This window comes from Perca fluviatilis, chromosome 10 (assembly GCF_010015445.1).
Source record: "Perca fluviatilis chromosome 10, GENO_Pfluv_1.0, whole genome shotgun sequence".
NCBI lineage: Eukaryota > Metazoa > Chordata > Actinopteri > Perciformes > Percidae > Perca > Perca fluviatilis.
Window position 1 is genome coordinate 39,271,748 of NC_053121.1, and position 16,008 is coordinate 39,287,755.

Sequence of the window (16,008 nt, forward strand, 5' to 3'; positions counted from 1 at the left end):
AGGATGAAGATCTCGGCAGCTGTTCTGACGGCTACTCTGATTGGTTTCTCGTGCAGAACAGAAAGTATCACGTTCCCATTAGAAAAAACATATTCCCATGTCCCTTTAGGGCCTCCGTAGGTTCTTCTCCGTTCTCCTTTTCTGATTCTTTGAGGAGTTTTCAACTCCAGCCCTCAAAGAATCAGAAACAGAGTTCAAACGTAACAAACACAAAACATTTATTCATGATGTAACGGTATTTATTTAATCCTAAAAAAGGACATGGATAATTTAAGACCCTTGTATAATTAAAGTTTCCACACCGAGCTGATGAAACACAGCAGAACTTTCTGAATGCGAGAGTAAAGAAGACAGTATCTCTCTATAAACTTTTTTCTATTACACACACACACACACACACAATATTGTATTGATACAGACAGATTTACCTGCTTATGTGTAGAAAGGTGTGAAGAAATAAAAGCCAACTCACCTAAAAACACACATATGTCTTCTTCTCTCTTAGCTGTGCAGATATTAAGAACATGGCCATAACAATATACCTTTCGAAATAAAAGCTTCATATGAAATTACCAGAGTAAGATAACCTGTTGATCATGTTACTGACAGCCTTCCTTTAGACTGTATCCACTGTTGCATCCTGGGACTTCACCACACGCATCACACACGCTTCATTTTCACAATAAAAGTCATTTTTAAACCTAGGTGAAGAACTTTCTGAATGTGAGAGTCAAGAAGACAGCAGAGGCCCGGAGACTCAGTGGATTTGTTTCTTTTATTTTGAAGGAGGGTAACAGCGATCAGAGATTGATGACACGTGTGATGACTCATCGATCAGCTGATCGGCTGTTCAATACTGTAGTGAGCTTCAGAGGTATCGAACACAACAAATCACTCTTTTTTTCAGCATCTTTTCTTACAAAAAACCTACAAAATCATCAGTCTTTGTTTTCTTGGTGCAGCTCTTTGATTGGTTGGCTGTTAAAACACTACAGGAAACAGGAAACAGCAAATAGGAATGCCCCGCCAAAATAAAACACGCTACACATATAAATACAACTCTGACAATAAAAACGGAATCAAACGTGATTTTCTTTGTGCAGTCGAGCCGTTGGCCGTTTGAAATGATTCGGATTCTTCATCGCTGATCGGAACAAACAGACCCGGGCGCCAGCGCTGGAGGAAGTACTCTGATTACTCCAGGAACTGCAGTAATAATACTCTGTTACAGTAAAAATTTAAAAAATATTTCGCTCTGAAATGTAGCGGAGTAGAAGTAGAAAGTGGTATGAAGAGAAAAGACTCAAGTAAAGTACAAGTAAATGTACTTAGTTACATTACACCTGTGGTGTGTGTGTGTGTGTGTGTGTGTGTGTGTGTGTGTGTGTGTGAGTCTGCCTCTCTGTGTGTGTGTGTACCTGTGTGTGTGTGTTTGTGTGTGTGTGTCTATGTCTGTGTGTGTGTGTGTGAGTCTGCCTCTCTGTGTGTGTGTGTACCTGTGTGTGTGTGTTTGTGTGTGTGTGTCTATGTCTGTGTGTGTGTGTGTGTATATGTCTGTGTGTCTGTGTGTATCTTTGTGCATGTGTGTTTATACATGTCTCTGTGTGTGTGTGTGTATATGTCTGTGTGTGTGTATCTGTGTCTCTGTGTGTGTGTGTGTCTCTATGTGTGCGTCTGTGTGTGTGTGTGTATCTGTGTGTGTGTGTGTATCTGTGTCTCTGTGTGTTTGTGTGTGTATATGTCTGTGTGTGTGTGTGTGTGTGTATCTGTGTGTGTGTGTGTGTGTATCTGTGTCTCTGTGTGTGTGTGTGTGTCTCTATGTGTGCGTCTGTGTGTGTGTGTGTGTGTGTGTGTATCTGTGTGTGTGTGTGTGTGTACAGTACTGGAGTAAATGTACTTAGTTACATTCCAGCGCTGACGGGCAGGTTCATTAAAGGCAGCGGGTCAATCCCAGAAGAAGAAGAAGAAGAAGAAGAAGAAGAAGAAGAAGGCGTCAGCAGGAAGTCTGACTGTTCAAGTGTCTTTAAACGCTCGGCGGCGCCCCAGGAGCACGCTTGCATTGACTGGCACGAGGCGGCAGGTAGGTCCGCCCACAGGACTCAGCTGTGACATCACAGCAGTGTCACATGACGCTCTCCCCCAGCGCGGTGGCGCCGCCAGCGTCTCCGTGGTTACCGCTCAGCAGGCCGACCTCGATGGCCACGTCTCGCCGTCTCACCGAGTTGTCTTTGGAGTGATAGTCGTCACTCTGGTCCTTCGCAAAGTTCACAAACACCTGAAACACACAGACAGGTAATCAGGTAAACACCTGGAACACACAGACAGGTAATCAGGTAAACACCTGGAACACACAGACAGGTAATCAGGTAAACACCTGGAACACACAGACAGGTAATCAGGTCAACACCTGGAACACACAGACAGGTAATCAGGTCAACACCTGGAACAGGTAATCAGGTCAACACCTGGAACAGGTAATCAGGTCAACACCTGGAACACACAGACAGGTAATCAGGTAAACACCTGGAACACACAGACAGGTAATCAGGTAAACACCTGGAACACACAGACAGGTAATCAGGTCAACACCTGGAACACACAGACAGGTAAACAGGTAAACTCCTGGAACACACAGACAGGTAATCAGGTAAACACCTGGAACACACAGACAGGTAATCAGGTAAACACCTGGAACACACAGACAGGTAATCCGGTAAACACCTGGAACACACAGACAGTGGGGGCGGAGCTTCATCACAGGCCCTCTGCCACCAAGTCATTTTAAAATTAAAACCGTTAAAAAAAAAACAGTAAAATATCTGATGAATGTTATAATGTGTCACTAGTTGAGCCAATAAGCCTTTATGTCAAATAAAACACAAAGAAAAGACACGTTTTTAACCAGTTTGTATTGACGAACAAAGAAATCAGTTTGCTGGTCAAGTAAGAATGTTTCAGCACCATGGACAGCGATAGTGCTGAACAGGCCAAGTGTGCTCAATCAGTGCCACACGATATAACTGACATGGCTCTATTATATATATACACGTTTGATAAGAAGAGCTGGATCATCACAACGTGAGATCATATTCAGTAATTAGCTTCTCTCAGCTAATAATGTGTGACCTGACAGACAGGTAAACAGTTAAAGTTCACAAACACCTGAAACACAGACAGCAGGAACAACAGGTAAACTTCTATTAACCCCCGTTGACCTGCAACTTGCTTTTCTTCTAAATTTAGATTAAATTCAACTTTATTGTCATTGTGATTGGTCAACAGTTTTTCTCACTTTTCCTCACGTTTTGGCCATTTTTTCCAAGTTTATGTCACCTTTTCCAAGTTCTTTGTCACTTTTCATATTGACAAAACTTAAACTCATATATTATACTTGTCATATTCAAGTTTTTTGTCAGTTTGTCCGATGTTTTTGTAGGTTTTTTTTTGCGCTTTCTTGATGATTTTGCTCTTTTTTTCCAACTTTTTAAAATCTTTTTTTTATTTTTTTGAAAATTTGGTTGAAAGAAACCCACATTTTCTGATGTTTTGAAAACCTGGTCCAGCGTTGTCTCCGTGACTATGAATGGAGTTTGGTGTGCTTACCAGACTCCATTCATGTCTGTTTGTTTACAAAGCATTATAATAACACTTCACACAGCAAAAAAAAGAACATCATGAAGAAGTGTATTAAATACTACATTTCCCATGAGCCCCTCTGCCTCCCAGCCCGGTGCGTACCTGGTCCAGCGTTGTCTGGGTGACGGAGTAGTCCTCGATCCTCAGCGTGTCTTTGTTTTGGGCGAGGATGTTGAAGATGTGTGTGAGCGAGGTGAGAGACGAGGGCAGCTGGTACTGCAGCATGTTGCGGTGCTTCTCCTTCAGCGTGCTGCCGCTCAGCTCGCTCTCGATGAACTTCATCACGGGCAGCAGGTCGGCGTCCAGCCCCCCCACCCGCAGGATGATGGTGTAGCCGTCCCCAAACCTGACGGAACACAACAAGGCTTAGTCTCAGGGGCTGTTCACATTGTACGCGGCATGCGCTGCACTCTCCGCTAGGTTGTCCTATTCCCAAATATATTTGTTGTGCTCGCCGCCGGGCTCAGCGCATCACACATTTCTTCTGACTAAACCTAATATATATATATATATATATATAAAAAAAAAAAAGCTTATTTAAAGCTAATGTACTTGCACTTACTACCTGTTGTCTGGAGTTTGAACCTTCACAGTTGGAAGCACTTAATTGTAAGTCGCTTTGGATGAAAGCGTCAGCTAAATGACATGTTATGTAATAATGTAAAATTTACGTTATACATGCGCCAATATTTGAATGCACGTCACATCTGCGTCCGGTGTTTACATCAGACGTGCAGTAGGCTACATGTGACATTGTGTAGGACACACGGTAGTGATTTGGTGGAGACGATGCTTCTGTCCTTGTTCTGTTTGTGGATCCACGTGTGTTCGGTGTTTACTTTATATTCAGACACGTCACAGCGCACAAAGTTGAACCGTGTTGAACTTTGACCGCGGCACGCGGCAAGAGTGGCCAGCCGCAAACTGACCAGTTCTTGTGAGCACAAGCCATTGACACTACTGGGTTTCATAGCGCAATGCTGCCGTTTGTTCTTATAATGTGAATTCAGGCTACGTCTCCCTCTTCCCCCCTCCTCTGTTGGTGTTCCCCTCTCATTCCCCCTGCTCTGGTGTTCCCCCCTCTCATTCCCCCTGCTCTGGTGTTTCCCTCTCATTCCCCTGCTCTGGTGTTTCCCCTCTCATTCCCTCTCTGTTTCCCCTCCCATTCCCCTGCTCTGGCATTTCCCCTCTCATTCCCCCCTGCTCTGGCATTTCCCCCTCATTCCCCCTGCTCTGCTTCCTCCTCATCCCCCTGCTCTGGCATTTCCCCTCCCATTCCCCCTGCTCAGGTATTTCCCCCCATTCCCCCTGCTTCCGGCATTTCCCCTCCCATTCCCCCTGTTCCGCATTTCCTCTCATTCCCCCTGCTCTCGGTTCCCCCTCTCATTCCCCCTGTTCTGTGTTTCCCCTCTCATTCCCCCTGCTCGGCATTTCCCCCTCTATTCCCCTGCTCTGGCATTTCCCCTCCCATCTCCTGCTCAGGCATTTCCCCCCCATTCCCCCTGCTCTGGCATTTCCCTCCCATCCCCCTCTGTTTCCATTTCCTCTCATTCCCCCCTGCTCTGGTGTTCCCTCCCTCATTCCCCCTGTTCTGGTGTTTCCCTCTCATTCCCCCTTGCTCTGGTATTCCTCCCATTCCCCCTGCTCTGCATTTCCCCTCTATCCCCCTTGCTCTGGTGTTTCCCCCTCTCATTCCCCTGTTCTGGTGTTTCCCCCTCATTCCCCTGCTCTGGCATTTCCCCTCATTCCCCCTGCTCTGCTCTCATCTCCTCCCTGTTCTGGCATTTCCCCTCCCATTCCCCCTGCTCAGGCATTTCCCCTCCCATTCCCCCTGCTCCGGCATTTCCCCTCCCATTCCCCCTGCTCTGGCATTTCCCCTCTCCATTCCCCCTGCTCTGGTGTTCCCCCTTTCATTCCCCCTGTTCTGGTGTTTCCCCTCTCATTCCCCCTGCTCTGGCATTTCCCCCCCTCATCCCCCTGTTCCTGCGTTTCCCCTCTCATTCCCCCTGCTCTGGCATTTCCCCTCCCATTCCCCCTGCTCAGGCATTTCCCCTCCCATTCCCCCTGCTCTGGCATTTCCCCTCCCATTCCCCCTGTTTCGCATTTCCCCTCATTCCCCCCGCTCTGGCTGTCCTCCTCCCCTCATTCTGCTCCGCTTCCCCTCTCATTCCCCTGCTCTGCGTTCCTCCTCATTCCCCCTGCTCTGGTGTTTCCCCTCTCATTCCCCCTGCTCTGGTGTTTCCCCTCTCATTCCCCTGCTCTGGTGTTTCCCCCTCATTCCCCCTGCTCTGGTGTTTCCCCCTCTCATTCCCCCTGCTCTGGTGTTTCCCCCTCTCATTCCCTCTGCTCTAGTGTTTTATTTTGAAATCCAGTGTTACCTGTTCTTCAGGTGTTGGACGCTGCCGAGACATCTGAACCTGCCATTCACCATGATGGCCATCCTGGTACACAGAGCCTCACACTCCTCCATACTGACACACACACACACACACACACACACACACACACACACACACACACACACACACACACACACACACACACACACACACACACACACACACACACACACACACACACACACACACAATTAGTTTGTTGTGTGTTGAAAATAACGTTCTGTGTTTTGGTTTCTAGCCCAGAAGGTGAAATTGGTTGTGTGTGTCCTACCTGTGTGAGGTGAGGTCTGATTGGTTGTGTGTGTCCAACCTGTGTGAGGTGAGGTCTGATTGGTTGTGTGTGTCCTACCTGTGTGAGGTGAGGTCTGATTGGTTGTGTGTGTCCTACCTGTGAGGTGAGGTCTGATTGGTTGTGTGCGTCCTACCTGTGAGAGGTGAGGTCTGATTGGTTGTGTGCGTCCTACCTGTGAGAGGTGAGGTCTGATTGGTTGTGTGTGTCCTACCTGTGAGAGGTGAGGTCTGATTGGTTGTGTGTGTCCTACCTGTGAGAGGTGAGGTCTGATTGGTTGTGTGCGTCCTACCTCTGAGAGGTGAGGTCTGATTGGTTGTGTGCGTCCTACCTGTGAGAGGTGAGGTCTGATTGGTTGTGTGTCCTACCTGTGAGAGGTGAGGTCTGATTGGTTGTGTGTGTCCTACCTGTGAGAGGTGAGGTCTGATTGGTTGTGTGCGTCCTACCTCTGAGAGGTGAGGTCTGATTGGTTGTGTGTGTCCTACCTGTGTGAGGTGAGGACCACGGAGCGTCCCTCCTTGATGATGCTGTGGATGCAGTTCCAGAGAGCACGGCGAGCTTTAGGGTCCATGCCCGTGGTCGGCTCGTCCTGAAATACATAAAATATATCAAATATACATCAGGGAAGACTCAATATTTACTTTTAATCTTTTGAGACGGGGTAAGGTTGTGTGTGTGTATGTGTGTGTGTGTATGTGTCTATGCGTCTGTGTGTTTGTTTGTGTGTGTGTGTGCGCATGTCTGTGTGTGTGTGCGTGTGTGTCTGTGTTTGTCTGTGTGCGTGTGTTTGTGTCTCTGTGTGTGTGTGATTGTGTGTGTGTCTGAGAATGTGTGGTTGTGTTTGTCTGTCTGTCTGTCTGTCTGTCTGTGTGTCTGTGTGTGTGTGTGTGTGTGTGTGTGTGTGTGTGCGTGTGTCTGTGGGTTACCAGGAAGACGACCGGCGGCGCTCCGATAAGCGCCATGGCGGTGGACAGCTTCCTCATGTTTCCTCCGCTGTAGCTTCCTGCTGCTTTGTCAGAATACTTCAGCAGACCCAGCTTCCTGATCCCCCACTCAGCCACCTGACAACCAACAAATCACATCATCAGGTTTAACACTCGGCCACCTGACAACCAACCAATCATCTTCATGTGTCACCGACCACATTAGTGTTACTTATTGTGGCAATAAACCCTTTTTGAATGTGTGTGTAAACCAAAAAAAAAAAAAAGGGCTCTGCTCTGGCAAACACTTATAATATATAAATATATAAAATAATTTATAAGAAATGAGGTCAAGAAAAGCACCACAAACGTCAGAAAAAGGGACAACATTTTTTGAAGAAAGTTGTAACGAAATGTTAAAAAATAGTGACTTTAAGCTAAAAATAAAAAAAAAAAAAGTTGTTCTGTGTACGAAGTAACGTGTGTGTTGACTCACGTCGCACACTTCCTTCTCGGGGACGCCTCTCAGCACGGCGTACAGCTCCAGATGTTCTCGTCCTGTCAGCAGCTCGTTGATAGAGTCAAACTGAGGACAGTAACCCATGTTCTGATGGACCACATCTATCTCCCTCAGGATGCTGCGCACGCACGCACGCACACACACACACACACACACACACACACACACACACACACACACACACACACACACACACACACACACACACACACACACACACACACACACACACACACACACACACACACACACACACACACACACACACACGGACAGACACACACCCACCCAGACAGACACACAGATTACAGTTCAGCTGTTTGGCTCTGGTTGTAGTTCAGTGTACTATTATCCTGCATACTTATTATTCCGCCACATTTTTGTCCCGCTACTAGTCACGGAGCGTTGCCAACACACGCACACAAAATACATCAAAACGTGTGTAATGACCGGGAATGGCGTTCTATGACTTTTCTAAGAGATTTGCCGCACGATTTTCATGAAATCGGCAAAAGAAATTTCCCATAGACTTTAATGGGAAATCTTCGGGAAATCGCTTAACATCAATCAAAACAACCCCTCTTTGGGGCCATACTGTATCGCCATACTTTAATGTAGAAAAATAATTAAAAGTTTAAACCGAAGACAAGACTTTGGCCTTTATTGGGCTGAATGGGCATTCTGATATGAAGCACGGTTTCTACCAAATCACAATTTATGTATAAAATATCTGGAAGGACGCAGTCTCCCCCTCCCTCCTCTAACACACAGACAGACACAACATGATGTCATGATGGACAAACTGACCAACTGACTGAGTCCTAACTGACTTCAGGCCTCAACACCAACAGAGACGAGGCTCTAGTGCACCTTTCAAATTCTTGCTTCTAACTTATTTTAGAAGCCTTAAAGAAGGTTGAATATTTCAAAAACTATTAATGTGATTTGAAAGTTAAATATTGCCCTAATATTTTAAAGTTTGAATAGAGTTTCTCGAAAATTCTGAAAAACCAAACACAAACTCCTCCTCCTATCATGGAGTCTCTTTACTTTGGGCAGTGCTGTCCTCTCTTTTCAGGACATGTCAAACAGCAGATTTACTGTTATAGTGTTATGTGGATGTACACCAGTAGTAGGCACACTGTCAACATTTCCTGCAGAATTTGCTAGTTATGGTTAGAGTTCTGGTTCTTGGTGTGGACCCTTTAGGTCCTGGACTCTAAAACCTCCGGGACCTTTGACCTCACCTCTTGCCGGCCAGGAAGGCCTCCCCGCTGGTCACCACGGTGTCTCCGGTCAGCATCTTAAAGGTAGTCGTCTTCCCTGCTCCGTTCACACCCAGCAGCCCGAAGCACTGAGAGACACACACACACACACACACACACACACACACACACACACACACACACACACACACACACACACACACCATGTATCAGTTGCTCCAGTACTGTGTTTTAATGCTACCCAGAAACACCCAGAGTTGATGTTTATGACATAATGTTATAATGGTTATTATGGGATGTATTGTGTGACCAGTCTCACCTCTCCAGGAGGAATCCCCACACACAGTCGGTCCACTGCTGGCTTCTGTTTCCTCTTAAACACCTGCACACACATACACATTCACTCAGCTCACACAGCTATCAACCAACAATTGTGTGTATGTGTGTGTATATATATATGTATGTATGTATGTATGTATGTATGTATGTATGTATGTGTATATATATATATATATATATATATATATATATTTTTTTTTTATATAGTGTCAGATCCTAGTAGGAGTTTTGTCAGAACTCTTAACACTATCATTGAGAGTCTGTCTGTCTGTCTGTGTGTGTGTGTGTGTGTGTGTGTGTGTGTGTGTGTGTGTGTGTGTGTCTGTGTATGCGTGTGTCTGTGTATGCGTGTGTCTGTGTGTGTGCGTGTATATGCATGTGGGTGCGTGTATATGCATGTGGGTGCGTGTATATGCATGTGTGTGCATGTGTGTGTGTGTGTCTGTGTCTGTGTGTGTGTGTTCATGTGTGTGTGTGTGTGTGTGTCTCTGTGTGTGTTCGTGTGTGTCTGTGTGTGTGTGTCTGTGTCTGTGTGTGTGTGTGTGTGTGTGTGTGTGTGTGTGTGTGTGTGTGTCTGTGTCTGTGTGTGTACCTTGGTGAGCTGTCTCAGCTCCAGGATGTCTCCGTGTCCGAGGCCGTGGACGATCCTCTGTCTCTCTCGGGCCACGTCCTCATCCTCTTCTCCCAGAGGGCCCAGTTTGGTGAGTGTACTGACCGGCCTGCAGACAGACAGACAGATGGGTCAGAGAGAGAGAGAGACGGTCAGAGAGACAGACAGACAGACAGACAAACGGGTCAGAGAGAAAGACAGATAGACAGACAGACAGGTCAGACAGACAGACAGATGGGTCAGAGAGAGAGAGAGACGGTCAGAGAGACAGACAGAAAGACAGACAAACGGGTCAGAGAGAAAGACAGATAGACAGACAGGTCAGACAGACAGACAGATGGGTCAGACAGACAGACACTGAGATCATGAAGTACTTTCTGCATCAAACTGGGACTTTTATTTTGAAGGGTACATGAAGGCAACATGTTGTAATAAAGGTTAGCTCTGATGCCCCCAGGTGGACAGACAGGTGCATCACAGCTCAGAGTTAAACAGGAAGATGGAGCGCTTGGGTTTTGTTTTAAAGTAGTTTCTAATATCTGTAATTTGACTTTTACTTACAGTAAGCATGTTTTGTTTGAAGTATTCTACTTTACTACATTTTACAAAAGCAAATAGTGTGTCTGTGATTTTTGATTTTATTTATTTAATTGTATCAAGAATGCCTTACACATGAAAAAAAAGACATCAAATACAATTGAGGATAAAAACACAAGAAAGTCCAGGACTTATTTCCATTGTGGTCCTGTGTGTGTGTGTGTGTGTGTGTGTGTGTGTGTGTGTGTGTGTGTGTGTGTGTGTGTGTGTGTGTGTGTGTACCTGGGTTTGATGAAGAATCTGTACTGGATGAGGATGGTGATGATGAAGAAGACCACTCCCTCCACAGCCATGGCGAACAGGTTCTTCCCCACCATGTCCCACTCCAGAGGAGAGCGGAACCTGTTCTCACCTGTTTACAACGTCCAATCAGATGCCAGGAACACAGGAAGACACAGGAAGACAGGGACAAACTTGTCAATATAATCATACAGTTGTGGTGCATGTACACTCACCTAAAGGATTATTAGGAACACCATACTAATACCGTGTTTGATCTCTTCTCATCTTCAAGCCCCAGTAAGTGGCTCCAAGCCTGGGTTAACATGTTCCAGGCCTAACACCCTCCGTCCCAAGCCCCAGTTAGTGCCTCTGTGGCTGGATGTTGACCTCCAGGGTGCCCATGCTCCCTTCCAAGCCCCAGTTAGTGCCTCTGTGGCTGTGCATGGACCTCCACGGCCCGCAGCCTCCCTCCTAACCCAAACTAACAGGCTCCAAGCCTTGGTACTGACCTCCAGGGCCCTCAGCCTCACCTCCAAGCCCCAGTAAGTGTCTCCAAGCCTGGTTTATCATACTGCAGGCCTAACACCTTCCCTCCCAAGCCCCAGTTGCGTCTGTGGCTGGGTGTTGACCTCCAGGGCACTCGGCCTCACCTCCAAGCCCCAGTAAGTGGCTCTAAGCCTGGGTTATGATACTCCACGACCCCCATCCTCCCTCATAACCCCAACTAGAAATTTAACAGGTGTTCCTAATAATCCCTGTGTGTGTGTCTGTGTGTGTGTGTCTGTGTGTGCGTGTCTGTGTGTGTGTCTCTGTCTGTGTGTGTGTGTGTGTGTGTGTGTCTGTCTGTCTGAGTGTGTCTATGTTACCAAATCTCTCCAGGGCGTCGGCCATGGCCTGGTTCTTCACCATGTCGATGAGTCCTCGGCCGAGACAGAAGTGAGGGAAGATGAGCAGGACGTTCTTCAGGATGTCGTTGATTCCTCCGATCTCCTAAAAACAACAACAACAGGAAGTGAACACACACACGTTTAGGGGTTGAACTCAGCTCCCTGGACGGACGCTACGAGGGGCCCTGGTACCAGGGGACTGTGAGTGTGGTAGGACACCTTAAACACCTCCTTAAAAAGCCCTGGTTCAGTTATTTAGAAGTGTTTAAAACAATCCTAAAGGAGCCGGTGTACAGGACGGTCAGCTGGAGTAACAGCAACTAAACAAGTTCAGTCCCCCCCCCCCAAAAACTTTTTTTTAATATTCAGATTTTTTTGCCTGAAAATTTAAAAAACAATTCTCATAATATTCCAATTTTTTTTTTAAATATTCAGTAATTTCCCCTCAGTGTATGGGAGTATGTGTTTGTGTGTATGTGTGTGTGTGTGTCTCTGTGTGTGTGTGTCTCTCTGTGTGTGTGTGTGTGTGTGTGTGTGTGTGTGTGTGTGTGTGTGTGTGTGTGTGTGTGTGTGTGTGTGTGTATTAGGACCTACATTGTTCCCGAACAGCTCCATGACGAAGGTGGAGATGCTCCCGTTGATGCCGATCAGGATGTTGACGCTGGTGAGGACGACGTATGCTGTGCTCGGGATCTTAAAGAAGAACGACGCGGGTACATCAGAGGAGTGATGGACCAACTGGAACACACACACACACACACACACACACACACACACAAACACACACACACACATATATACAAACAAACAAACACACACACACACACACACACACACTACTTATTACCAGTGTTTCCCATACATAGTAGCAGCATTAGAACTGTGTTGTTAGCGTTGAATAGTAATGTGTGTAATAGTGTTGTGTAGTATTGTGTAGTTCTGTGTAGTAGTGTGTAGTATTGTGTAGTACTGTGTAATAGTGTGTAGTATTGTGTAGTAATGTGTAATATTGTGTGTCTGACCCGTAGAGCAGCAGCAGCAGCGCGAGAACCGGCAGGTTGGTGGAGGAGACGTAGGCTTTCTGCTGGAAACTGATGAAGATGATGATGACCAGCGTTGCCGGGACGACGTAGTTACACTGCAGAGACATGTACAGGAGGCTGTTAGGGTCAAAATATGTAGTTACACTGCAGAGACTCATACAGAAGGCCGTTAGAGTCAAAACATGTAGTTACACTGCAGAGACAAATACAGGAGGCCATTAGGGTCAAAACATTACACACAATGTTTGGGACCCTGAAGGCATCAGGCTGCAGGGGTCGGTCACTGGGGCCAAAGTTTTTTCTTGTAATATTTATATTTTTTCCCTCAAAATATTCCTACTTTATTCTAACTACTTTAGCCACAAAATATTCCTAATTTTCCTTTTTTCTTTTTTAAGATTCCAACTTTTCAAAAGAGATTTTCTTGTTAGAATATTCAGACTTTTTTTCTTTCAAAATATTCCAACTTTTTCATGTAATTTCCCAACTTTTTTCTTAAATATTTCACACTGAAACTGTGTCTCACCATATCCCAGATGAAGTTACACTCTGACAGAAAGGGTGCGTTTGTTTCGAGCCTCAACAGATAGTTACAATCTGCAACACACAGACACTTTGAGGGTGCGTTTGTTTTATGTCTCACCATGTCCCAGATGAAGTTGGCTACCCAGTAAAGCAGCGGCTGCACACCGCTGATGAACTGCATGTGTTTGGCTTTGCTGACTCGCTCCTGGATGAGGAAGACCACAAAGCTGGCGGGGACGAAGGACATGGCGAAGATCACACAGATGGACACCAGGACATCCACGGAGGTCGTTACCCTGGAGACAGTCAGGAGGCGGAGTTAGACAAAGAGAGGATGCTTTTTTTGGTGTATTTGAAGGGATACAGCTATGGGTGGAAGTTACGCAAAATTACTTAAAGTACCCCTGTACCCTGTAGCTGTATCCCCTCTAACCTGCAGCTGTATCCCCTCTACTCCCTGTGTACTCTGTAGTACTCCCTGTGTACTCACAGAGCGACCTGTGACAGCTGCTCCTTGGTGAGGTTGAGAGGATGGTTGAAGGCTCTGATGCCGTAGCGACTGGCGTCCCGGCCCGGCGGCAGGCTGGCCCGCAGGATGCCGTTGTTCATCACGTTGATGAAGGCGCCGATGCTGTGCCAGCCTTTGTTGTTGAACCAGATCTGAGGACACGTTTTTATAATTGTTACCATCTCTCAGAAACTTTCTACATGATGCAGATGATGTCATAAACAGATGATGTTATAAACAGATGAGGTCATAAACCGATGATATCATAAAGAGATGATGTCATAAACAGATGTTATAAACAGATGATGTCATAAAGAGATGATGTCATAAACAGATGATGTTATAAACAAATGATGTCATAAACAGATGATGTCAAACAGATGATGTCATAAACAGATGTTATAAACAGATGATGTCATAAACAAATGATGTCATAAAAAGATGATGTCAAACAGATGATGTCATAAACAGATGATATTATAAACACGGTCACACAGTCTTCCTGTCGACCATACAACGCATGCAAATTTAAAATTTTAACTTATTTTTAACGTTTTGGTCGACTTTGACACTTTTGTCGGTTCAATCCCCAGACCGACAGGATAAAATCTGGGTGGGAAAGTGAAAGAGCAGCGCTTCTCCCTCCCCTCATTACCACCACTAAGGTGCCCTTGAGCAAGGCCCCTTAACCCCAATAGCTCCAGTGGAGCTGCTCAGTGGCAGCAGATCAGACTGTGGTGGTACTGGGCAGCTTCCAGGTATGAATGTGTAACTATGTGAATGTGACAGGTTGTTCCTGCAGTGCACCTTCCCTGAATAAATAAAGGTTAAAAAAAATAAACCAAAAAACATTCTTTTATGAATTTATTTTCAAATGCTAAACTTAGCACAAAAAGTAAGGAAATTTGTGTTTGGTAGATGATTTCTCTGTGGTAACAATGCTTTTTGGTAATAAATCTTATACCGTTGGAAAGCCTGTTTAGATCCCTTTCAAATGGTGCCCCATTTGTAAGGAACATGCATTTGTGTGATGAGCAGCAGCGCTGAGTATGTGGGTTGCGCTCATGAAATATTTGCAAAATCTTCTCTGCCAATGCCAAGCAGCTTATTCTGCCATTAACAGGAGCCTCAGTAGCATGTGGAATAACCATACACAGCCACAACAGCCTGGCACCTCCTCCTCATGCTGGTCACACACTGCTGTGAGATGGCATCCCATTCTTCAACCAGCATTTGTCGCATGTCAGCCAATGTGGTTGTGTTGGTCACTCTGGCACAAACAGCACGCCCAAGCTGATCCCACAAGTGTTCAATGGGGTTGAGGTCAGGACTGCTGGTTGAAGAATGGGATGCCATCCCACAGCAGCTGGCACCATTTGTAAGGGAACTAAACAGGTTTTCCAACGGTATAAGATTTATTGCCAAAAAGCATTGTTACCACAGAGAAATAATCTACCAAACACAAATTTCCTTACTTTTTGTGCTAAGTTTATAAAATTGAATAAAACACCCAAATTCAATGAAAGGAGTGAACTGATCATTTATTTAACTTGTGAAGAGCGTGGTATGGAACCATCCACGTTATATATTTTGACAATTTGGTTGAAAGAAACCCAAAATTTCTGAATTTGACAAATGTTTTGATTGTGTCTTAGTTATGCAACTCTCCGTTTCATTTACACTGATAACTTGAGGATTGAACCTGTTGATGTTTTACGACAGTTTTGTTTGTATGTTTTCTTGTGTGTTATAAATCTCTGTTTTCCCAGAGCCTTTAAACACATCACAGCTGCGTCTTACCTTGACATTGTTCTTCGTGTCCAAACCGTTAATGAAACCGGACAAATTGTCGAGGAATCGATCTGCAGCTGCGCCCTGAAACACACAGACGACCTCAGCTTAGTATCCGATTCATTAATGTACAAATGTTCAGCAGCAGTTAGAGTCCACTAAAAGTTCTGTTGTTGCTGCTGACAGACTCAGATTATTATTCTAAGTGTCTGAAAACATTATGGAAAGGATCCCTATAAACCTTTTAGTTAAAGAGTAAGATCCTTTTAGTTCAACATGAAACAGCCCCGAAATCACCATCACCAAACTACACCAGACTCCATGTAAATAATCAGGACTTTTATCATCGTAAAACACACTTCATTCAAAGTGGACAGAAACTAAATAAAACTATCAAAAGCCGCTAAAAGTCCTGATTATTTACATGGAGTCAGGTGGGTTTGGTGATGGTGATTTCGGGGCTGTTTCATGTTAAACTAAAAGGATCTTACTC

General features: G+C 45.4%; 1 protein-coding gene across 1 annotated transcript in view; it reads right to left on the bottom strand.

Moving 5' to 3' along the window:
• Nucleotides 1-1,786: 1,786 nt before the first annotated feature.
• Nucleotides 1,787-16,008, bottom strand: part of LOC120566854 (phospholipid-transporting ATPase ABCA1-like) — a 101,758-nt gene continuing 87,536 nt past the window's right edge. Inside the window, 17 exon segments of the mRNA XM_039813516.1 lie at nucleotides 1,787-2,275; nucleotides 3,739-3,982; nucleotides 6,015-6,107; nucleotides 6,810-6,913; nucleotides 7,251-7,385; nucleotides 7,744-7,885; nucleotides 9,015-9,121; nucleotides 9,313-9,375; nucleotides 9,925-10,051; nucleotides 10,762-10,891; nucleotides 11,628-11,751; nucleotides 12,243-12,358; nucleotides 12,361-12,386; nucleotides 12,671-12,786; nucleotides 13,335-13,512; nucleotides 13,707-13,876; nucleotides 15,525-15,599. Of these exon segments, the coding sequence (XP_039669450.1) occupies nucleotides 2,123-2,275; nucleotides 3,739-3,982; nucleotides 6,015-6,107; nucleotides 6,810-6,913; nucleotides 7,251-7,385; nucleotides 7,744-7,885; nucleotides 9,015-9,121; nucleotides 9,313-9,375; nucleotides 9,925-10,051; nucleotides 10,762-10,891; nucleotides 11,628-11,751; nucleotides 12,243-12,358; nucleotides 12,361-12,386; nucleotides 12,671-12,786; nucleotides 13,335-13,512; nucleotides 13,707-13,876; nucleotides 15,525-15,599 (2,103 nt within the window). The 3' untranslated portion in view covers nucleotides 1,787-2,122.